General features: G+C 47.5%; 1 protein-coding gene across 3 annotated transcripts; it reads left to right on the top strand.

Annotated features, from left to right (window-relative positions):
- The first annotated feature begins 913 nt into the window (after positions 1-913).
- On the top strand, positions 914-24,886 carry LOC133354122 (TBC1 domain family member 12-like). Of its 3 annotated transcripts, none has more exons than XM_061570713.1 (13): positions 914-1,133; positions 4,386-4,743; positions 6,191-6,311; positions 7,400-7,536; positions 11,221-11,303; positions 11,959-12,076; positions 14,632-14,738; positions 15,682-15,756; positions 17,386-17,480; positions 19,325-19,396; positions 20,712-20,840; positions 21,816-21,925; positions 23,844-24,886. In XM_061570713.1, the coding sequence occupies exons 1-13, from the start codon at positions 1,028-1,030 to the stop codon at positions 24,268-24,270; spliced, it is 1,938 nt and encodes a 645-aa protein (XP_061426697.1). In that variant the 5' UTR covers positions 914-1,027; the 3' UTR covers positions 24,271-24,886. The 3 variants fall into 3 exon arrangements, with proteins under 3 accessions (XP_061426697.1, XP_061426696.1, XP_061426694.1); XM_061570712.1 differs by having other exon boundaries at positions 4,380-4,743; XM_061570710.1 differs by lacking the exon at positions 914-1,133 and adding an exon at positions 3,070-3,305 and having other exon boundaries at positions 4,380-4,743.
- The last annotated feature ends 246 nt before the right edge of the window (positions 24,887-25,132 follow it).

Here is a 25,132-nt window from a genome sequence, read left to right as displayed (position 1 = left end):
ACCTACACCTCATGATCCTGCCCAACCACCACCACCACCACACCTCATGGTCCTGCCCAACCACCACACCTCATGATCCTGCCCAACCACCACCACCACACCTCATGGCCCTGCCCAACCACCACCACCTCATGGCCCTGCCCAACCACCACCATCACACCTCATGATCCTGCCCAACCACCACCACCTCATGGCCCTGCCCAACCACCACCACCACATCATGGCCCTGCCCAACCACCACCACACCTCATGGCCCTGCCCAACCACCACCACCACATGATCCTGCCCAACCATCACACCTCATGGCCTGCCCAACCACCACCACACCTCATGGCCCTGCCCAACCACCACCACCACACCTCATGGCCCTGCCCAACAACAACCACCACACCTCATGATCCTGCCCAACCACCACCACCTCACGATCCTGCCCAACCACCACCATCACCACACGATCCTGCCCCAACCACCACCATCACCACCTCATGGCCCTGCCCAACCACCTCCACCACATGGTCCTGCCCAACCACCACCACCTCACGATCCTGCCCAACCACCACCATCACCACACGATCCTGCCCCAACCACCACCATCACCACCTCATGGCCCTGCCCAACCACCTCCACCACATGGTCCTGCCCAACCATCACCACCTCATGATCCTGCCCAACCACCACCAACACCACCTCATGGTCCTGCCCCAACCACCACCACCAAACCTCATGATCCTGCCCAACCACCACCAACACCACCTCATGGCCCTGCCCCAACCACCACCACACCTCACGATCCTGCCCAACCACCACTCATGGTCCCGCCCACCAACCTCAACCGCCTCGTGTACAAAATTGGAACCATCGCCACCACCCCCACGAAGACGTCGCGTTCAGTGCACGTGACCCGAGTTGCTCTCTCACTCGAGTGGCGCTGATGGCGGCGGCGGCGTCGTCGTCTCTGTCGTTGTAGAAGCACGTGCGTGTTTTGTTCTCACGCCCACCAAGAAGCCGCGTCCTGAACCTGGAGACAATGCCCGAGCATCGGGCAGAAGCTATCGCCACAGCCGACGAGGAGACACGGCGCAATGGAGGAGGCCGAGAAGGAGGAGGAGGAGGCCACGGGTCTACCTCGACAGGCGAGGAGGACATTGCTAGTGCTGTTGTTGTTTGCTCGTGATGGTGATGGTGGTGATGATGTTGATGAGAGCGGTGCTGGTGGTGATGTGGAAGTGGCTGCATGTAGCTTGTACATCCAAGGGGGTGCTGCTGGTTATGGTGGTGGTTGTGGCTGTATAATGTGATGGTTGTTGTTGGTGGTGGTTGTGGAAATAGCTTGTTGATGTTGGTAGTGGTAGAGGCTTGGGGAGGTAATGGTCGTGGTGGTGGTGGTGGTCGTAGTTGTTGATAGTTGTGGTGTGCTAACATCTCGCCGTCGCGTGTTGTTAGGCATGATGTCCGACGTTTCTTGTCCACTCCCTGAAGAAGCGCCCAGCATTTCCACCACCCGGCACAGCTGGAAAGCCGCACGCAGTAACGGGCACACTGGCGACTCTTCGGGGTGATGAAGAAGATGATGATGATGGTGGTGGTGGAAGCGATGATGATGATGTTGATAATGTTGGTGGTGGCTGTGGCCATGGAGGGTCGTAGTTGTTAGTGGTGAGAGTGGTGAAGGGGCAGTGCCGGATTAAGATAGTGCGGGGCCTGTAGCGTACGTTATAAAGGGCCCTAAATATAAAATACACATTAAAACATATTTTTAACTTGCATAGTAAAGTAATTGTATTTTTTCATTTGCTATACAGCCGGATAATGCGACAAATATCTAACCTTAAACACCCAGTCGTTCATAAAAGCTGAAGGCAGTATAGTACTATAGTAATAGAGCAAGTGCAGAATCACTCAACCGGAATTGATAGCTAGAAAGCATTTAGCGCGGGGCCCTTGAAAGTGCGGGGCCCGTAGCTACTACATATGTAGTGCATATGTAGTAGCTACATATGTACTACACATGTAGCATGTGGTAGCTACTTTTGCTACTACGATAATGCGGCACTGGTGAAAGGAGGTGGTGGGTTTACTACCCGCAGTGATGGCGAGGGTGACTTCCACTGTCGGTTGTGGTGGTGGTGTTAATAACACTGGTCAACAAAAAAATCATCTTTTTTCTGGCCTGGACTTTTGCAGCTGTTTTAGACTAATTTCAGGGTGCTGATTCCAAATTTGATCTCAGATTTGCTCTCACATCTCATTTTGATGCTATCAGGATACCACATTTTCATTGCTTTTACCCGAAATTAACTCTGTCACTTATGATTGCAAGTTGTTGCGAGTCAGTGACTGCTTTAGTGTTCAAATATGGTGCCGTATGTTTACATTCTTTATATTAAGTTCGCTTGCTTGCTTAGGACCGTGCAAATCTTTCGGTCGTTTTTTAACCCACTTCCCGTGATCCAATCGAGCTGACATTTTCCACACAGACTCGTTGTGCGTGACAATTAATGTTCGTGAAATTTTTTTAAATTTTTTTACACTTTTTAGGACAAAAATATAATATTTAATTACCAATTGCTTAATGGTGCAATGCAATCATCTGACCCATATGTGGCAGCCATCTCAAGCCAGAGGACGAGAGGACTCTAGCCGCCATGCATATAAAGGATTTATAGTGAAAACTTTGTTTTTACGGGTTATACTTATTAGGATAGTGTGTTTATAATATTCTTTTATGTAGATATCCACATTTATTTAATATTTTTCTTCTGCAGTTTTTATTAAAAATGCAATATTTGATATCTCAAAAACCTGATGTGATAGACAAAAACTGATGCCAGATTTGGAATCAGCACCCCAAAATTACATTAAAACCGTTGGAATACCTTATGCCAGAAAAAGTGTGTTGACCAGTGTAATGGTGGTGTGGTCGTGCTTGACCTGGACAAATTCCCATCGGTGACCTCCTCCGGCAGGCAAGGCTGCGTTGGCCGGGTCACGTAGCCCGCATGCCCAAAGCAGCTTCTGTTTCGCCGCATAGAGGGGAGCTAAATGGGCACGACAAGGGCTGGAGAGGAGATGGAGCTGATGAGCTACGGGCAGGAGGAGGACGTGGAGCTGAGTGGACTTGCCGATGACTGGTCCCAGCGGTGTCAAGATTGGCCCCTCTGTGAGGAGGCTCGTGAAGGACGCTGCTACTGCTGGGCAGTTGGAGGCAGTCGCCCTCCAGCAACAACGGGGGGCAGAGGAGCGACGCTCACAACAACGAGCGGAGGGCCGGGCGGATAAAGTACAGCAAGTTGGCACCGTAGGGGGTACAGCTGGTGGTGCATCTACCGTTCATCTCAGTCGACCCATGGCACCTGCTGAGTCTGTCCCGAGACCTCCTGCCGGCAGCGAGCCTTCGACACTTCACGTGGCCTCAAAGTGCACCTAGCCTGGCACAGGCGCCGTGGTAAACACCCCCGTCACTTTGTGGCGAATGGCGCTGGTTGTTGGTTAATTGGCCGTGCGTTGGTGCTGGCCACCCACCCCCTCGTGTGCCGTTCCGGCCTTCATAGGTGCTCGCTAACAGCGCTTGCCACAACAGTCTGTTATAGACTGTATTGGTGGGGGGGGGGGGTTGTCTTTGGTGATAGCAGTGATCGTAGTGATTGGTCATGGTGTGAAGGTGGTGGCGTCTCGTTGCTTGTGGTGGTCTTGTTAAAGATGATGATGGTGGTGGTGTTGCTGAGTGTGGGAGAGTGGGAAGGTCGTGGTTGTTAATGATGTTGATGGTGGTATTGATTGTAATGGTGCTCATAATGGTGGTTGTGGTATTGATGGTGTTTTTAATTACTGTATGGTGGTATTGATGGTGATGCTGGTGTGGTCCCGTAGTGTGATGATGATGGTGGTGATAATAGTGCGGATAGTGGTGTTTAATGGTCATGGTGTTGAAGGTAGTGCTGATGATGATGGTGTTGGTATTGATCATGGTGGTATTGACAGTGGTTATATCAATACTGATGAGTTAAAGGTGCCGATGGTGATGTTATTGATGATGGTTGTGGTGGTGATGTTGATGGCACCGAGTGATCGTGTTGGTGGTGGTACTGATGGTGCTAATAGCAGTAATATTGATTGCAATCATAGTCCGAATATTGATGAGGGTGATGATGATGAAAAAAATTATGATAATGGTGGTATTTGTACCGTTTATTGTAAATCACTGACCCTCATAGCTCATTGGATTTCTCCAGTCTAAATAAAAAAGATTCTGATTCTCAGTGGTAGCATTAATGATGGTGGTTATCGATGGTAATGATCGTGGAGGTACGTTTGATAGTGTGAGCATGATTATTGTGACCGCCGCATGGTGCCATCCTTGCGGTGTGCGCGTTCCACAGAAGCAGGAGTCTCTCCACCACCCCTGCGAACGTCCAGCAGCAGCCCAGAGAACGACCCGCGGGAAGGCCGTCCGTGCGGGAAGGCAGAGCCCCGCGTCACGAGCCCGAGCCCCTGTCAGATCGCTGACATTCCGCTGGCCGCTACGGTCCCGGCAAAGACCGATGACTTGAAGATGACGACGTTGACAATAAAGTTGAAGAGGAGGAAGATCATACCGGTGAAGGAGATTGAAAGTCCTGACAGCGGTGGCACTACAGAGACCTCGGGCTCAAGCTTCCAGAGCATCACCATAGACGAGGCTGAGAGTCCGAGTCCAACGCCCAAGCAGGTGGTGCCTAGCACTGGCTGGGGGTTCTTATCCAGGTAACAGAGATATCGGCGTATACCTATTGTCCATCCGCTGCTGGATGAGGGCCTCCCCACGCCGTGTTGATCTCGTGGGGCCTGTCTGGTGGTTGGGCAGGACCGTGGTGTGTGCGGGTTGTTGAAGGCGCGCTGCGTAGATGTGTGTAGCACTGCAGATATATATATTATTTTGTATACAAACTCAATATGAGTTTAACACGTAGGCTTCTGCGACCAACATCCATAATACAGATTTTTTTTTTGGGTTAGATCGCGTAAATATATAAATGTGTCGTTAAACCCGCCACCACCCGACGCAGCCAATTAGTAAGGTTTGCCACGTAAATCTGGCTGTCGCCTGATGAAGCTAGTTTTAATTACTGGCGAAACATTGTACTCCGATTGTAAATGTTGTGGCTTGGCTCTCTAACACACCGGTGGGCCGTACTAGTGACGAATTGGCATGTTCTGTTTACGTGACAGCCCTTAATAATTGGCTGTGTCGGGTGGTGGCGGGTCTAACAACACATATTTAGGCGATCTAACCCAAAACACCTGTGTTATGGATCAATATGAGTTGCTATCAAGTGCAAGGGGTAGTGTAATCATATGAGCAGAATTCGGTCGAAGTTTCCACGTGTAAATGCAAATATTATTTTAGTCCATCAGCCTTTTGGCTGCCCAGACAATATTATACAGCAGCACTTGCTTTAGCAAGAAAACACGGGTCCGTTTTGACCACCTAGGTCTCATCAGCAGAGTCAGCCTTGTTCAGCAAAGGCTGCTGGGTTACCAGATATTACGTGCAAGAGCACTCAATCTAAACTATGGGTACCCTGAGGAAGTTGAACTTAACGAAGGACCCTGTTACGTCAACTGATTTCCGAAGTGTCCCAGGTAAAATGCGCGGCTCCTTTTATCAGCAGGAGCTTGAGGAGTCCACTCGTCGGGCTCGCATGTTGACAGGCAAGTCACGGTGGGGCTACTGTGGGAATACTCGCCAAGCCGACGTCTATCTCAATGGTGGTGGTAACACAGCATTGAAGGAAACTGTAGTTTTTCAAATCTACCTATTTTCTACTGTGCAAACGGAGCCGCACTGGGTGGTGTGGCAAGCCGGCCTGGCGCGGGTTCAGGAGGCACCAGGTTGTTTTCCAGTAACCGCGAGCCGAGCCACCGATGTTGCACGCAATGAACGAGTGGAGATTGCATGATTGATGACGCGGTGGGATGCCGTGTGCTTCCTGACTGACGTCACGCATCCACGAGACCCTTGTCCCCTGAGCCAGATTAAGATGGCCTCTTGTGAGTGCCAGTGGTAGCACTGTTTGGTTCCGGCTTGGCACAGCAAAAAGCCATCAGGAAAGGTACTGTGTGGGCTCCCACGCTGGTTTGGCTCAGATGTGCCAGTGGAAAAGATGTATTGAAGACCACCCCGTGTCACCCGACGCGTGCTTTTTTGCAGCGGTTTCTTCACGAAACAGAGCGATGAGGCTCATGACACAAGCAGCCGAGTTGGAGCCTGGCCCTGGCAGATCCTCAAGAGCACCTTCGGGCACAAGGATTCCACTGCCGGCGATCGCCAGGTGAAAACGTAAAACCTCTTGCGCTGGGCAAAGTTTGGATCTGTGCCGTTATTCGTATCGATAGGAGAATAGTGATCGCCTTGGGAAGCCGTTGGATATGTTGGGCAATATATACCAGTTGATGGGATTCTACCGTGGTGGACAGGTTAGCACACTAGACTTGCAATCGAGGTTCTTCCAGTTCGTTCACCCGGTGCAGCAGTTAAAGGAATGGCCAAGTTGCTTAAATCCTGTCTCTGTCCACCCAGCATTAAAAGTGGGTACACCTCAGTTGATCGGCAGGTCGTGTGTGGTGGGGTAAAGTGTGGGTACACCCACCTATTTAAGGCTTCTAGCCAGCATGGCAGAGTAGGCCGAAATTCCCCTGGAGCTTCTTCTAGTGGAGGCCCTTCCGCCAGCAGTGGCGTGACTAAGCAATTTCAGGGCTGCACCTTTATTTTTTTCACTAGATGGTATAATCCTTTGTGGTACAGGAGTTGCGAGAGTGTATTCGCCAGGCATTTCCGAACTACTGGCGTCACCTGGTATAAATAACCGTATTGAATTGGACCTTCACGTGTCATTACACTGGTGTAAGTTGCAAGGTGACCAGAAGATGAAAGCAAAGCAATGGTTTCTCTAATCTATGTGGGCCTTTTGAGTGTTATCCCCCCATACGTGTTGGTTTTCTCCAGGTTCTTCAATTTCATCCCACATGAAGCCGAAACACTTATTACTGGCCAAACATCCCAATGAGGGACCCCCCCGAAAATATAGTCTTGAAGCTCAGAGGTTTTTCTAGCTAAGTAAAGGACATTATTGTGTTATTGCGGTTGTAGGGCTTCAATGCCAGCAGTAGGCACAGCGACAATTTATATGGTTGTACTGTACTATACTCTCGTGTCTATGCTCCCCACCATCTCCGCAAACAGACAGCATGGTGCTGTATGATCAACACAACGTATGGGTAATCGGTCGACTGATCACTCTTCATCCGTAATTTCTCCCGACGCTGCCTTGCAATCTCTCGTCCGTGTGTCTCTTGTGGCGGGGAACGAAAACCCCACCGTTGTTATTGTCACCCTTGCTCGCCGTGTGCGTGTGTGAAGAGCGAGCGAGCCGGGTCGGCGGTCGACCATGCGCCCGAGTTGACCTGGCCGAGGCTGTGGCGGAGCAGAGTGGACCTCCGCACGGCTGAGTTCACCTCTGCGGCGACCACCATGATCGTCCTTGAGCAACGGCCCGCGTACGGTCCTTGTCTTTTTGTTGTTGTTATTGTTCTTCCCCAAATTGTTGCGTCGTGAGTGCAATCAGTCCAGTAATTCACAGTGGCTGTCTGTGGATCGGTTGTCTGCACTGGTTGTGATGGTAGTGATGGGACAAGTTCAACATGCATACTCTTGATATTTGTAATGGACGTGATAATATGCACAAGGGATGTTGCAAATTTTCTTCATTATTTTGTAATCTCCAAAAAAACGTGGCTTGGTACCAAAATATCAGAAGATACAGATTGTTTTGGATTTATCCACAGAACGTTACATGATTTCCAAGGCATCACTTCCCTGCTGTTTGTGCCAAACGTGTATCATGTGACGCATTTTTTGACGATATGTGACGTCACTTATGAGTAATATGAAATGTTAAATTTAGTGTATAAATAATGAAACGCACTTAAATGTACATACCAAAATACGTAACAAAATTTGCAATCCGGCCTTAAAAATCGATATCCAAAAAGATATAATCTGAAACTTATCCCGAATATGCATAAATCATGTCATCCGCTCTGTCGATATTGACCTCTGCTTTATGCACTGATTATGTAAATAAGGATTTTGACTATTCCCATTATCGGCACGGTGGCGATATAGCCAACTCTCGATCATCTGGGGTGATTGGGGGGAAGGGGTACCCGGGTAAAACAAAAACAGATAAATGCAAAACACGTAACATTAGGGTAGTAATACGTATGAATTGTTCACCTATGTAGAATGCGGGTGAAGATGTAGGATGTCGGCTTGCTTTTATTGCCCTTCAGAGTGATCACCTTTTTGGACTTGCCAACTTGTGTTTGTGCTCAGGTGGGTACTCCGTCACGTAGGCAGCCGAGGCCCGGTAAGAACCAGCGTCCATAGAGACACAGACGTCCCGAGGACATGGCGAATCAGGGCGACCGTCCTGTTTAGTTTGAAGGCGAGGGGGGTGGACCCACACAGTGTGATTTGCCCCGGGCCCAGCACACCCCTTTGGATGGCCCTGCATAGAGAAATGTACATTTTTTTTATTGCAAGCATTGTGAATAAGCATCCCGGATTATCCACCCATGGGTGTTATGTATGTTGAACTTCTTTTGCGCATGGTATGTAGTTAACCGTGCTAATTGAGAGGTGCGGGGGAAGGACAACTATACTAAACACAAAGCAATAAAAATATCACGACGTTTCAATCGCAACACAAGCAAAATCGTCATCTTGCCTTGGTTGATGACGATTGCTTGTGTTGCGATCGAAACGTGATGTTTTTTATTATTTTTTATTCACTTTATTTTTTATTGTTCTATCTACGTGACTTTACCGAAAGACCCAAAGAACACAAAAAGCAGTTATAAAGAAATGAGTTTTCAATTTTGATTTAAATATTGGAAGGAAGAGCGTTCCAGACGGCCGCATAAGCGCAACTGACGGCACGCGATGCGGTGACCGTCTTTGTCCGCTGCGACGATGACGGGAGTTTCCACGATGATGGTTTATGCTCCTTGACGAGATCAGTAAGGGTTCACCGTACGGTTAAACTACTTCTGTTATCCTCACTAGTCTTGCAAACAAAGATGAACTGCATGTGCGATACACGCGGTGTCAATGTGGCTCAACAGCTGTGATCACCCACGCTATATACGGTAGCTCCCCATTAAACACACGTCCACACTGCACGTTTTCACTTTCAGACGGGTTTCAGTTGATGGAACTTTTTTGCTTAACGTGCACCGTGCCCGCTATATGCACGTTGAGCGCGTGACGGACTACGTTTCTGAGCGGCGTGGGTTTTGGTAGCGTTGTCCGGCGATGCTGGGTGGTGCTGTGGTACTTTAGTAGTGATGTGCCGTGTGATACATGGCGTGCCTTCCTCTTCCTCCTCGGTCTTTGATCCAGCATCACTCGCCATATCCCCTCTCTCACACACTTTATATTTAAATAATTGACTGTCACCGCGTATTTATACAACTAATACTATATGAACACAACGCATTTAATAAGAGATGTGTAAAACCGTGTACTGTGCTGTCAAATGAAAACGATACAGTTACGGGCTGTAATGGCACCCCACTTTGACCCATACCCCTCACGGGAAAATTACTCCCCGAGCTTAACGCGAATTTGCTTTACGCGCCAATTTTCAGGAACGCAGCCCCCGCCCGCGTTAAGCGGAGGCTTGCTGTGTAGCCAAGGCTGAACCACACTGGATATTGCCATCATTTATCCCAGCGGGTCCCAACTTGTTGTTCGTGAAACAACGGTGGTCTGCTAGAGCTTGGGGAATGCGGTCCGCACACCCGTTGCATTTCCCATAATTTACAGTACAGTAGCTTCCATTTGGAGAGATACGTTATTGGCATATCATCAAGTTAATTTAAGATCCTCAGATTGTGCATTGCTCAATGTCCCACGGTCTAGGCTCCACACTTGGGGTGATCGTGGCTTTGCACCTAAACCCTGCTGCATCTCCTTGACCTTCAAGGTCACGACTTTCGAGACGCGACAAACCTTCAAATCTTGACTCAAAACGTATCTGTTTAAAATGCCTTTTTCTCGTTAGTTATTTTCAAGCAACTTTCTCGCTGCTTGTTTCCTTGGTTGATGTTAAACTATTTTCCGCCTTTCCATGCATAGCGCCCAGAGAACGATTGTTTAAGGGTGCTTTATACATTTAAATTATTATCATTGGTGCACGACGGTGCATGAGCAAAAATGTTGAGGGTTTACAGTGGTTGGCGAGTTCAGAAAGATATGGAAGCACTGGTCTAGGCGTGCACTGGCCTACGCGTTCATTGCTCATGTATGTATGTTGAACTGATTTCGCACCGTACGTAGCCAACCGTGCTAAGCGGTAGTTAGCACGGTTGGCTCATGTTGCCTGCACACATCCTGCAAGTGTGTGGAGAAACGCCGGCCTCTCTTTCCTGCAATGTGCAAGTGATGTACGTGTAAACGCGCGAGCGGCTCCAAATGCATATTGCGTTTGTGTGATTTCCAGTAGGGTCGCTGCGAAATGGAGATACGCCGGTGTATCGTAGAAGATCCGCCACGATAGTCGTACTTTCCATTTTGAAAAAAATGTGACCATCGTGATTACCGTGGCTCAAGTTATGTTTTAAACATTTTTATTTTCTTACAAGTTATTCACGACATATTAAACACAATAATTACATTTCCTGAATAGCTGTTGCCACTTAAATCAGCGCCTTACAAAGCAGTTGTCTAGAGTAATTGACATCTCAACTATTATATCATATCATCATGGTTTTAGGTCTTTTAAATTATTTCATTAGTTTTTGTTTGACTGGCAGCATGTGCATTGTGAGCATTACAGATTCTAAATCTGTAATGCTCACAAGACTTGTATGTTGACTGAACTGCAGTCGGGAAAACGTTTAAGCACCATAATCATTATTTGCACCGGGAGCACAGAAAAGTGTAACCACTACACTACAAAAAATGGGAAATACAATTACAAAGTTATGGAAAACTGATGTGGTGAAAATTGCTTTAAAATGAACATATATATTGCACTGTACAAAGAAAAAATTATATCGCTGCAACCTTAATTATCACGTGACAATCGAATTACTTACGCCCGATGTTACGTGCCACTTGTTGTCGGAGTGTAAATAATAATGTATCTGCTTGTATGCACGTGCTGGGTCCCGCAGAAATTTGCCTCCGAAGCCCCTTGCTGAGCAGGAAAGGCATAGAGTGCAGTACGAAGCCATGCTTTGCGAAATACAGAAACAAGGTACGAGAACGGGCATCATCTTCACTTGTGCTGCGATTACGACAGGAGGCACATGGTTCTTCTCGGAGGCATTGTGTGTGTCCTCATTGCCGGACCAGTTAAGTGGTGGGGTGACCCAGCATTTCCATTTTCTAAACGCACAACCCCATTATTTACATTAAGACCAAATTTAGCTGATTCACAGCTTGTGACGTGTGTATTGCTTTCAAGAATTACAGTTGTGAACGCTTTTTCTATGAAGAAATATGCAAATATGAATATACATGTCAAAGATTAAAGGCACACTTAAATCATCGTAGTTGGTCAAAGGTATCTTGTGCTCACATGAGAATCGAAGCAGTGCTCATCACCTGTGTACAGCCCTGAGCCAGCGGTGGGAATTCTCCATTCCTATGATAAGCAGCCAAACACTCTTTTAACGCTTGTTGATTCTAAATGTGGAGGGAAAAACTGGAGGACCCGGAGAAAAATCCTCGCGACCACAGGGAGAGAGAAACGTGCAAACTCCAAATATACAGCAGCAGGCGTCAGGGTCGGGATCGAACCCACGACCTGCTGTATACCAGGCGAGGTAGTTAACATTTCGGCATCGCGGCGCCCCGGACACTGTGCGTGGGGGGGGGGCCCCCCTGTGTCTCGCGTTGTCCTCCCTCAGAGGAGCAAGCGTGTGAGCGGCGGCGGCGGCTGGAGGAGGAGCGGTGCCGCCGGGAGGAGGTGGCGACGCGGACGACAGCCCTGTGGAGCCACGGCGTGCTGCCGCGCTGGCAAGAAGTGTGCGTGTGCCACCCCGCTGCTGCCACCTGTGTTACGGGATTCCTTAACGTTTTACGACGCGCGGTTTTTAAAAAATATATAAGTGCCCGTTGCGGAGCACAGGCCCAGGGGAGGCCCACATTGGCCAAGCGGCCAGCAACAGACATTTAAATGTGCGTGTGCCACCCCACTGCTGCCACCTGTGTGACGGGATTCCTTAACGTTTTACGACGTGCGGTTTTAAAAAAATATATAAGTGCCCGTTGCGGAGCACAGGCCCAGGGGAGGCCCACATTGGCCAAGCGGCCAGCAACAGACATTAAAGTTGTATTAGATAAAAGTTAATAGGTAATATCAGAGTTATGTTTTTTGTTTGCATTATGGCTGCAGGTATTGTGGTCTATGCAAACATGACTCCTTGTAAAAAAAGGTGTCAGTTTTGTTGCCAGATAGAAGGGTATAAAAACAATTATCATATTTTTTACTGGCAAATGAGGTTCCAATGGTGTAAATGCTTACCCCGAGCTCTCGTACTCTGATGGTGCATTGTCTTTGAGTTGTGCGCCTTTTGGTGTCATCTGGTCCAACACCATGTGAGACTAGGCTCTAAGGAAAGCTGTCTCGGGTGTGGACCAATCAACTTCAAGGACAGTGCATACATTATCAGAGTTATGTTTTTTGTTTGCATTATGACTGCAGGTATTGTGGTCTATGCAAACATGACTCCTTGTAAAAAAGGTGTCAGTTTTGTTGCCAGATAGAAGGGTAAAAAAACAATTATCAGGTACAGTAAATTTAACTTTAAGAACCTTGGTGAGAGTTGACGGAGAGAATTCCAAAGTGGGGGTAGAAGCAGGAAGAGAAGTGCTTTGTCCTGCGGTTTGGTGGTTGAACGTCGTGTTGATGAACGCCGTGTTGATGAGACTAAACAGTCTGCTCGACCGAGTTCTCGACATGGGTGGGGAAATTGGTGAGTGAATTTTAATTGGAACAATAATAATGGTCGTAGCGACAGTAGAGGGACAAGGCGGAAACTTACCACCAGCGAGTGAGTGACTGAATTGATAAGTGCTGGTTAATCGGTGAACATAATTGCGTTACGTGGAACTCTACGAAATACAGCAAGGTAGGAAACTGTGGGTGCTCCTCCACCCCAGATTTGACAACGGTGTTCCAGCTTTGTCTTTAGAGGTATTTGCGGTTCGTCATCACAAGTATTGGGTTATCAATACGGAAGGTGATGGGTAGCGGGCTTTATAACATTTTAATCTCCGCTTTTTGCATTGTGTATCACTTTATCGTCTATGCGATCGTAAAACAGAATTTTAAAACGACACACGTTGTTAGGCCTGGCGCATCTCCTGGCCAGGAGAAATTCTAGGGGAAACACTGAATACTTGTAATAGTGGGTAGGTCTATCTTCCCAATTTACAGCTTGTTACGAGTTATAGTTACAGTGTCCAGTGTTCTTGTACTTGAAATCACAAATGTAGTTGACGTTCATTGGGCCCCTATTCACAGCGTAATTCTAGAACAGGAGTCCTGTTCTGAAATCACGTTGTGAATAGGGCCCTTAATTTCATCACCCTTAATTGTTTTAACCTAATTATATGACATGCTTACCAGCTACCACTCGCCAACCTTTTGCAAAAGGGCAAATTCTTAAATGAGCAAAACGAGCCGCATCCGCGCCCTCCCTCAATGGTTTATCTTCCTATCGCCGCGCGGCTCCTCGTGGACTATCGCACACACGAGCGTCCACTCTCATCGTGTAGGAGGGCGAGCTGTGGAACTTGAAAAAGAATGCGGTAGCATTTTTAGTGTAACGCTCTGCGAACATCGCGGAACAGAAGCGCAATAGGGGTTCTGAGTTTGTCTTGTCCCTTGCATTTGGAATCACGGGTGCATATAATTTATTTTATATTTTCATTGTAAACGACAGAAAATAAATTAATAAGGGTGTCCAGTTTGGGGGGGTCATTGCCCCCCCCCACCCCCCCCCCCGACCCATGCCTCTTATCAAATTGGCCAGTGTTCAATGGGGTAAGTTGCGAATAGAAATACAATGCTATACTGAAGTTGCATTCATATTGGATGCAACTTTTACGAGAGTTTTAGTTGCCACATCCCGCTCCTTACCGATGATAAGATGGACAAACAGCTAATGCATCAACAACCGTTCAACCTTTGCTGGGGGGGAAAAAATAAACTCCCACTGTGAAAACTGCACTTGCACTTAACAGATGAGTTTCCCTACTACGGAGTGCAGTGGGCCCTCGTACGACACGATCGCAAACAGATTCTATCCACGCTTGCCGACTTAAGTTTGGCTACAAAAACTCGTGATGCTCGGATTACGTTCCAAGTCGCAGCTCGAGAGACGTGTAAGCGGTAATGTCACGGCGTGGTAAAGAAACTAGCCCCGGCAACCCGCGCGGCGTAGGGAGGCCCTCCTCGCCCAGCCGTGTGGATTGACCGATGATAGAAGGGCCGGTGAGTCTGTAGCGCACCGTCACAATAATTGCCAAAATCTCGGTCGTTGCACGAGGCAATGTTGGTGGCGTTTGCTCAACAGGTGCAAGAGCCGCAAGGTGCGCAGCTTGTGGTGGGCGGGCATTCCTCCGAGTGTGCGTGGGTTGGTGTGGCAACGCAGCATTGGCAACCAACTCAACATTACACCTGGTGGGTGGATCGGTATATTGGGTGGGTCGGTTGACATTGATCTAAAAATATATTTTTTTATTTTACCAGTTATGGCCCACTGAGCCATATAGAGCTCTTTCAGAAGCGACCTGGCAACAAATGATAGCCCAACGAAGTGGCTTATGTGGGTATTGATAGCAGCCAAATACTCCAAACGCATGTTTCTAATTGTGGAGGGGAAAAACCGGAGGACCTGGAAAAAAATCAACGCGGCCACAGGGAGAACATGCAAACTCCCAAATATTCAGCAGGCGTCAGGGTCGGGATCGAACCCACATCCTCCTGTATATCAGGCGAGGTAGTTAACATTTCGCCACCGCGATACATTGGGTGGGAGGGTTTTATATATATATCGGGTGGCTAGGGCACCGTGTGGCCTGCTGGGTGGGTGGATGTTTGGCCTGCTGCATTTCTCCAGCACCTCTCGGATGGGGTGGCCCCAATGGAGCTGTTGTGTGGGGGGGGGCACCGTAACAGTGATCCGCCGCCAAGGAGCGTAAACTCGGGTTGGCGCTGGACCCACCCGAGCACCGCCCCCCCCCCCTTGAGCGCTGGCACTGGTTTTGGGGGCCCTCCCTCTGTCTATTAAATTTCTTTCCTTTCACCGTTTTAACCATCGCCCATGCCCAATGCCAAACTCCACGATTGTTCACCTTGGTCATTTGAGTTGTAGTTTTAAAATGTTACGTACAAATTGTGCAGCCAAGTCAAAATAAAACTTTAAAAAAGTTTTCATTTTGGCGTATAGCTGATTGTAATTTTACGGCTTTAACTACTGCGACTTGGGACTGTTACTAAGTCTCTATATATTTTTTTGGGGCGGGGGAGGGCTACGTTTCTGAGGCCCTGGGCTGCAGCCCTGAAAGTCCCTGCGTGAATCCGACCCTGGCTGTGTGTGAATGTTTTTTTTCCTTCTCTCAAGAACTGTACGAAATTTTCCTCGCCCGGTGGAAGGAGCTTGAAGACTCGTGCGGGGACTGCTGCTGCTATATGGATGGTAGCGTGTCGCACGCTCAACACTCTACCCAATCTCAGCGGAGCTTCAGGCTGTGCTTTGCAGTCTATTCGACGTCTATTTCCCACATTTATATGCGACTAGTTCAGCTTTTCGTCGTAATCATGGGCACGGTCGAATGACTGTTGAAAGCCTCCAAAAGCCATCTCACAAGCTCTCGCTTTGCAACCATCCCATCTGGTTCCTGCACACGAGCCAATTTCAATTGCTCCATCTCCGTGGTGAATGTACCCTTGGGCACCATTCGCTCATTTGGCTGCAACTCCATTGTTAGTCTCAACCACCGGCCATCGTTCCTTTATAACAGTGTTCTTCACTCATTTTCAGAGGGGGGCCTACTTTCGCCGATGAGACATCATCAGTGAAACCATTGGGGGTTTCAGTTTCAGTTCCGTTTCATTTATTAGGTATAACCCTGTGAGCCATGCGGCTCTTGACTCGGGTGCAACCGCAACAAACAAAAACATGAACAAGAAACATCTTAAAGTGACTACACGCAACAGAAAATCCAGGAAAAAACAGCAAAAGTCTTCCAGAAAAAACACCGCATTTGAACGCTGTGTGCAAAAATCCCAGTAGGACGCAAGTCAAACAATAACAACCATAAGACAATTTAGATTAAAGTTATCAGGACAGTAGCACGATGATGATGATGGGTGTTTTCACATTTGTGTATTGTCGGCGGCCGTACATCAGGTGCCACACTGAGGGCCGCCAATGGCCTGCGGGCCTTGCAATGAAGCACACTTTGTAACAATGTTTTCCTGCCCAATTCCACTTTTATTAACAGTCAATATAACGTCCTTAAGCTGACGTATGGTCTCTAATCCGTGTGCTCCCCTTTCCTGTCTCGGTGTAATTCTTATCGTGTGTATCATATCTCCCTACTTTGCACATTTGAATCAAACGCAAGTTGTGAAGCATCCCAAGGCACTGAACCAGCGGCTCTACGGGTTGTGGGTTCAACTCCCTAGTGCCAGGTGTCTGCAACGGAACTGATCGTGTAGAAGTCTTGCACCAACACACGAGCCTGTAGGATCAAAACCTAAGCAAAACTGGCAGCAATCTCGCACGACTCGCTACTACTTCAAATCTCTTGGCCTTTTGGGTCTTTGGGGCGTGACCGCTTCCTTCGCCAATATCTCTCCCCTTGCAGTTGTCTCTCTGCTTTTTCTGTGCATTGCTGCGTCTTTCAACCGAGCGAGCTTCCATCCCGTGCAGTGATCGAAAGCCGTCCCTTGGTGTGGACCAATCAGTTTCAAGGAAAATGCATGTATTATCATCGTGTGTTTTTTGTTTGTATTTGACTGCAGGTATTGTGGTTAATGCAGACATGAATCCTAAAAAGGTTTCAGTTTTGCTGCCAGAAAAAAAGGGAAAAACCCTATTATTATATTATTTTCTCCCAGGAGCAGCGATTACCGTGTGTTAACGAGGAGTGGGTGTAGTATCCAGCGTCCATCGTCCCTTCTCCCCAGCCCCCATTCTCGCGGCCAGTCACAGTCATACCGTCTATTTTTTTGTTTAAACACTTTTTAAAATGTTTAAAAAGATCTCCACTGATAAGAATTCCTTTCCTCTCTCCAAAACCCCCCGACCGGTTGCCATCAGGACTGGGTGCGTCGGTGGCACCTGGAAACCAACAATTGGAGGCTATGACCCTGGACATTTCGAGCACATTTCCTGACCTCCACATCTTTCAGAAGGTGCGCTGCCAGTGCTCGGAGCGATGTGCCCCCCCCCCCCTGCAGCCTGGTTTTGCTCTCCGCCAAGTCGGCCAGCCGTTGCCGTATAACACGCCAATATTTTTTCCTTCCACAGATATTGTAAACGATGGTGTTGTGATGCAGAGTGACCCCCTTTTTATTACACGCTTTTCAATAGCTCACTGTCTGTTGTATTCTTACCCACTTCCCAATGTGGTATCGACTGCAAACTTGGTATACTTATGTCATACGGATGACAGTACTATATTCTATCATAAAAAAAAATCTATTTTTAAACATTATTTTTTTATACGTTATGTTTCGGCTTGGGTCTAATTGTCCATGCTCAACTAACGTTGGCTATAAATCACCACGGTCCCTTACGTTATGGCAAGCCTCGGGGCCACTTCCTGGAGTCGTGGAATTACTAGTACGGTACATTTAATTAAAGCATGTTTTAAAAAAAGTTTTTAAAAATATTACTTATTTTAATTGCATTCACACGAGTTCTGTAGGTGTCGCTCACTTCTCCGGGGTATTGGTGGGGACGGACGGATAGCCCAGATAAATACACGAGTAACGCGTATTAACTTGCGTCGTTTGAGCTCGAGTGACGGAAGCCTGTTGAGGAAATCAGTAATATAGTCACTTCCTGAGAGAATTATCACCCGCAGGTCATGAACGCAGAGTCTTAGCCAGAATTTTACAAAATATCCCACAGATGTCTCCTGAAAAAAGTCTTTAGACTCCGTGAGGCTTTCGTAGGTGAACAAAGACTAGATAACTAGTAGGTACTGCACTTATGTATATAAAACAAAGACAAAGATCCCCTGTATAGCCTTAGCAGACTGTTGGGGAAAGTGCTCTTAGCGAGCACCTATGAAGGCCGTGGGTGGCCAGCGCCACACCCGACCACCTTTGTATCCCTAGTGGCAATATTTACACACTGCACCAGGTACTCATTTGAGGCTGAGTCGATCTAGAGGAGACCCAGGACCGGTTCAGATAATTGTCACTGGTGTTGTCCGTGAGCGAGACTTGAACTCGGGACGACAGGTTCGTAGCGCAGCGCGCTAACCACTACACCACCGCTCCCCATACTTATGTATATGTATACACACACCTATAATGCTGTGTTTTAATTGATCCATAATTAACCTGATCTTATCAGATCGCAGAAGCTCAGCAGGGTTGATCCTAGATAGTCATTGGATGGGTGCTCATGATGCACAACCGGTTGTTATAGGCTGTGGGACCACGTGATTTGCAGCAGGAGGATTGTGCAGTAACAGTCATTGTTGTAGTCTACTTTTATGCTCCCACATCTATTTTCACCAAACCGCATGAACCAGCATGGTGAAGTACGCTCAAATGACCCCCTCGAGCCACCACACATGGCGTGGCAAGGCCCTCATCCAGCAGTGGATTGACAAAGGAACTGTACATTCACAGTATCGTCAGTTTTTTTTTCTCTGCAAATGCGATGTGTAGGCCATTGTTACGAAGTGGGTCACCCCGTGACTTGCTTTCTCTTCCCCTTCTTCCCAGTGACTTCTTGACCTCTCATTAGGCATGACCACAACACTTTATCAAGATGAGGCTCTATTGGTTGTAGTAACACAACCGTGTGTAGGTCCATTTAAAAAAAAATCTGTTTGCCTCTTTAAGTCCCCCCACACTGTACTGTACTTGAGTTCTATTCATTTCGTGTGTTTTGCAGACTTGTGTAAATATTGCAATGTTTGAGCCCCATGTTGCCGAGTTTATTCAGAGGCGGTGTTGATGCCCCCTGGTTTCTTTGCTCTGTCCCCCCCACCACCACCACCTCTCACTTGTTGAGCCAGGGAGGACCTCTCCATGACTCTCTGCGGAATGTTCTGGGGGCATACGCCACCTACAGACCGGACGTCGGCTACGTAGGCCCCCCCCCCTTCCCCAGCACGGACACTCTAGCACGCCACCCAGCGGACATCTTGCTTTAGTACAAATTAGGGTTGTCGATTTTACTAAATTCAGCCTTAATATATCACACAGGTCTTTTTTTGGTTAGATGGTGTAAATGTGTCGTTAAACCCGCCACCGCTCGACACAGCCAATTGGTAAGGTTTGTCACGTAAACAGAACGTGCCAATTCGTCACTTCGTACAGCACACCGGTGTATTGGAGAGCAAAGCCACAACATTTACAATCCGAGTACGACGTTTCGTCAATAATTGCAACTGGCTTCATCAGGCGACAGCCAGATTCGTGGAGAAATCCAGTTTTGTTACGTAAATAGAGGGGCAGATGTGATGACATCACTTGTGAGCATTTCTTGAGTGAAGGGTGGGGGGTATTAATACATGTATATCAATTACAATGGGTATCCATTGCCGGTTGGGTTATTTATATGGTAATCAACGTACATTACGCATGCAGATTAAGTCTATTTTGTACCTACTGTAGAATCTGTGCACTAAAATAGCAGTACCTATTTTCTGTTCAACGGTAATCCCCATTGAAGTATGTTGACCTGCATAGGCTTGCGTTTAAACGATGTATTATTTGAGGATTCGCTTCCAAGCAGCATTAAGTCTGTAGCCATCCGAACAGTTAAAATAATTTCAACCGTTGAGCCTGGCGCAGAGGTCTGCAAACCTGCGGCTCTGTAAGGACTGCTTCGGGGGAGCTTTGTCTTTTATATGGGTGACACAGTGGGGGGGAGCACAGGTGGTTCAACTGTCAGGCATCTCAGGTAACCCATAACTCCTGCGTCTGCCCTGTGACCTGCCAGCGAGCATTCGGCACTTCACTTTGTAGCCTCGGTGGACCTAGCCTGGCACAAACGCTGTGGTGATGTCACCGTCACGTAGTGGCGAACGGTAACGGTTGCGCGTGTGTGGCCCAGTGCCGGATTATTCTAGTGGCAAAAGTAGCATATGCTACGGGCCCCACACTTAGCTTGAAAGCTAAATGCTAAATGTTTCAAGCTATCAATTCCGGTTCAGTGTTTCTGCACTTGCACTATTACTCTAGTACTATACTGCCTTTAACTTTTAAGAATGACTGGGTGTTTAAGGTTAGCGATACGTCGTATTATCTGGCTGTATAGCAAATGAAAAAATACAATAACTTTATTGTGCAAGTAAAAAAATGTGTGTTTTAATATTTTTTATTTTGGGCCGCTTTATAACGTATGCTACAGGCCCCGCACTAACTTAATCCGGCACTGGTGTGGCCGCGTCTTGTCAGGCCCCGATGACGTCGTGGCTGGCGGCCATGCTGCTGCTGTACATGGATGCCGTGGAGGCGTTTGTGGTGCTCGCCAATATCCTCAACCAGCCCTGCATGCTGGCCTTTGCACTTCCTCGCCCGGACCAGGTGCGCAGCGCAGCTCCTTGGAGTGGAGGAGGAAGGCCCTTCGGCCAACAGTGACGTGACCAAATCGGCATGGTTGGCTACGTACGGCGCGAAAGAAGTTCATCATTCATAACAGTCATTATCATCATCGTCGCAATCCATGGGCAGATAGGTGTCCATTGCACATTTCGCCAATTGCTTCCACTTTTCTCTGTCTTGTGCCAATAAGCTCAAGTAGTGGCCACGTCTTTCTGGCACCAATCTCTCATGTCGCCGTCAAGACAAACTCTGCGAGGTCTTCCACTTTTTTTTCCCCCCGTTCCATTTTTCCCGAACGACACACTTTTATGATAATTGGTTCTTTACCCTTCTATCTGGCAACAAAACTGACACCTTTTTACAAGGAGTCATGTTTGCATAGACCACAATACCTGCAGTCATAAATACAAACAAAAGACATAACTCTGATAATGTGCACTGTCCTTGAAGTTGATTGGTCCACACCCGAGACAGCTTTCCTTCGAGCCTAGTCTCACATGGGTTGGACCAGAAGACGCCAAAAGGCGCACAACTCAAAGACAATGCACCATCAGAGTATGAGAGCTCGGGGCAAGCATCTACACTATGGGGAGCTCTCATACTCTGATGGTGCATTGTCTTTGAGTTGTGCGCCTTTTGGCGTCTTCTAGGTCCAACCCATGTGAGACTAGGCTCGAAGGAAAGCTGTCTCGGGTGTGGACCAATCAACTTCAAGGAAATTGCATACATTATCAGAGTTATGTTTTTTGTTTGTATTTATGACTGCAGGTATTGTGGTCTATGCAAACATGACTCCTTGTAAAAAGGTGTCAGTTTTGTTGCCAGATAGAAGGGTAAAGAACCAATTATCATATTTTTACTGGCAAATGAGGTCCCCATAGTGTAGACACACTTTAAATTTTGTCATCGTTATCCATCCTCCAGGCGTTGCACCTTTTACCTTTTGTCGACCCGCAGGTGAACAGGTATCTTGCCACCTTCGATGTATTTTTTGAAGAAAACCTTCCAGGTTTGTTTACGCATTTCAAGAAAATTGGTCTACTCCCGGACGTTTACCTCGGCGGCTGGTGAGCCATCATCTTCCCTTTTTACACTCGTCACATTTAGCAACATGCATTGAGATTACTTGGATTATTTTGCTGCGATTAAATTTCCACGTGATACAAGCCTCTTTGTTGAGCTATCATTTGTGGCCAGGTCGCTTCTGAAAAGTAAGTTAATACCTCGGTGGGCTTTAGCTGATGAGATTAAACATTGTTTAGTTTTATATTTTGTATATTTTCGAGTGATTTTGTTTGCCTTTCCTTCCCTTTTGCACTTCGATCATGTTTTTGTGTCGTTTGCTGTTGTAACCTGCTGACCCGCACATAATGGACATCTGTGAAAAAGAGCTTCATAGCTCGTCTGATTCCTCCTGCAGTCTCACTCAAGATTATCATTCTGACGTGACAATTTGCTATATAGTTATACAAAACAATTTACTGAGTTCACCGACTGCCTTGACCTTAGCGGGGTGGCACATGTACAATGCCCCCTCACCAGCATTTATTAACCAAGAGCGGACTAAAATGTTGGGCTGTTTCAGTCACGACTGCGATAATTACTAAGTGGAATCTACAAAGACTTGACTAAAATGCACAAGTTTTTTTGTTGACTAAATGAAGAATATAAGAATACAAATTTTTAAATGCTGATTAAATTCACAGTGCTTAGAATCTAGTCTCTAAAACGAAACAGTACTATCCTATGGTTCTTTCGGTAAAGTCACGTCGATAGAAGAAATACATAACAATAAAATAATAAAAATTTAAATAAAGTGAATAAAAAATAATAATAAACATGAGCTGCCCCACCCATCTATAAACCTTTATAAACAGCCTGCCTCAGCAGCTTTCCCCCTCTCTTTTTTCTCCCGATGACGATTGCTTGTGTTGCGATCGAAATGTCGTGATATTTTGATTCTTTTTTTATTCACTTCATTTTTATATTCTAATATTACTTGTTCTATCTACGTGACTTTACCGAAAGAACCATAGAATATGAATGTCTGCAGTCACGAACATTAAGTAAAAAATGTAACTATACTAAACATTTTTTTTTATTTTACCAGGTAAGGCCCACTGCGCTATATAGCTCTTTTTCAGAAGCGACCTGGCTATCACAAATTATAGCTCAACGAAGTGGCTTATCATCGTTTGGAAATGTAGAGCAGACAACGTGTGTTGATTCTAAATGTGGAGGGAAAAACCTGAGAAACCAGAGAGTTATCCATGCGATCATGGGGAGAACATGCAAACTCCAAATATACAGCAGGCATCGGGGTCGCAATCGAACCCACAACCTCCTGCATACCAGGCGAGGGAGTTAACATCATCCCACCGTGTGTGTGTGCCACTTTGACCGTGACGTCTGCCAGGACAGAGTCTCGTGATGTTGAAAAAATGTGTCCATTCCGGAGTCAAATCTTATGAACCGAGTGCTGAAAACGTGGTTGTGCTGCTTCCTCTTAGCTCTAGGGTGCAGTATAATGCCTTCAACACTCGGGGGAGTGAGTCACTTGGTGGGAACGATGTCCGTCAGAGGTCACAACCGGGTACCCGATACGCGTACCCTACCCGATACCCGGCTACCTGTACCCGGCCGGGTACGGGTACCCGTTTGCGACCCTGGTGCGGCCAGGTACGGGTAGACCGTGAGTCACTGGTGAGTAACCGTTTGTCACTCATTTCCCAACGTCTTGTCTCTTCTCACAATTCAAGTTCCTAGAATCAACCCACCCACGCCTGCAACATGGCTTCATCCCAGAGGTCGCAATCAGGTACCCAATACTCTACCCGTACCCGGCCGGGTAGGGTACGGGTACGGCCGGGTACGGCCGGGTACGGCCGGGTACGGGTACCCGTTTTTGACCCTGGTGCGGCCGGGTACGGGTAAGGAATCGAAACCCGTTTGCGACCTCTGATGTCCGTGTCGGTGTGGTGGCAGGGTGCTCGTCCTGCTGGCGCACGCGCTTCCGCTGGAGTGCGCGTGCCGCGCGCGAGACGTGTGGTTCCGTGACGGAGAGGAGTTTGCGTTCCGCGCCGCGCTGGGCACGCTGTCAGCTGCTCGCCGACTCCCTGCTGACCCTCGACAAGGAGGGCGCGGCAGCACTCCTGCTCGCGAGGTCGTCTCCTACTTCCTCGTCCTCCGTGGCCGCCGCTCACTACTTTCCGATTCCGGCGACGCAGGAAGAGGCGCTGTTCTCCGCCATCGCCGGCGTCCGCATGGTCAGCCGCCGGCGATCGTGGGCTCAGGTCCTCACCCTTCAGGGCAGTGGGTGGGGAGGGGAACCCGTGTGACTCGTGACTTTGTGCAGCCCGGGACTTCAATCACACTGCCGTCAACTTTGTCATACAGCCTATGGGCCACATGAGGCCCACGACTTGACTTATCGCAGCCCGTGACTTAATTTCATACGGCTGATGACCTTCATTTTAGACGACCCGCGACTTTATTTTCAGGAGCTTACGGCTCCATTTCATATGGCCTACGGACTGGCAGAAGTGCTATCGCTTCTAAATGGCCTACAAACGATATTTATCCATATTCTATGGTTCTTTCGGTAAAGTCGCGCAGATAGAAAAAATAACAATAAAATAAAAATGAAGTTAATGGAAATTTCACGACGTTTCGATCGCAACACAAGCGGCTGTCATCAGGCCGGTGCTGTTGATGCACTTGGGCTTCGCCCATCCCAAAAACTTTATAAACAGCTTGCCTTTAAAGGCTGACTCCTTTGCCTCATGACGACCCGCTTGCGTTGCGATCGAAACGTCGTGATATTTTTTGTTAACTTTATTTTTATTTTATTGTTATTTTTTCTATCTACGTGACTAAAGAACCATAGAATTCTGAATTCCTGCAAACACGAAAGTTTTAAGTCTATATTTATCCATCCACATAAATTAACATGACTGCAACTCTTTACGTAATTGTGTTAAGGCAGGATTTTAAAAAAAATGTATTCTCTGTGAATCTGTTCAATAAAGACCAAGTGATGTCTGTTACACTTTGCAGAGCTCATATTTTGAAAAAGTTGAATTTACTGCCCTCTGTCAATTCACCACTGGATAACCCCCCCTTCCCTGCTGTATTGGTCATGGGGGTTGTTTGACCATACTTCACCACACTGGTCAATGCCGATTGGTGATGATGGGGGATCGAGTGGGTTGTAATCGGGCTGGAGAGTAACATTTTCTACTTGAGGAAACCTGGGTGTGCAGTCAGGCTATGGA

The sequence above is a fragment of the Lethenteron reissneri genome, chromosome 46 (assembly GCF_015708825.2).
Source record: "Lethenteron reissneri isolate LAM-NWPU_2019-01 chromosome 46, ASM1570882v1, whole genome shotgun sequence".
In the NCBI taxonomy this organism is placed as follows: domain Eukaryota; kingdom Metazoa; phylum Chordata; class Hyperoartia; order Petromyzontiformes; family Petromyzontidae; genus Lethenteron; species Lethenteron reissneri.
The sequence above is the reverse complement of the archived record's forward strand: the minus strand, read 5'-3'. Positions and strand labels throughout refer to the sequence as shown.

Excerpts from the sequence above, each read along its gene's own strand:
- LOC133354122 (XM_061570710.1), top strand. The coding sequence starts at position 3,125 with ATGACTGGTCCCAGCGGTGTCAAGATTGGCCCCTCTGTGAGGAGGCTC. Across the intron at positions 6,312-7,399 it reads CCACTGCCGGCGATCGCCAG|AGCGAGCGAGCCGGGTCGGC; the intron begins GTGAAAACGTAA and ends GCGTGTGTGAAG. Across the intron at positions 11,304-11,958 it reads TTGCGAAATACAGAAACAAG|AGGAGCAAGCGTGTGAGCGG; the intron begins GTACGAGAACGG and ends GTCCTCCCTCAG.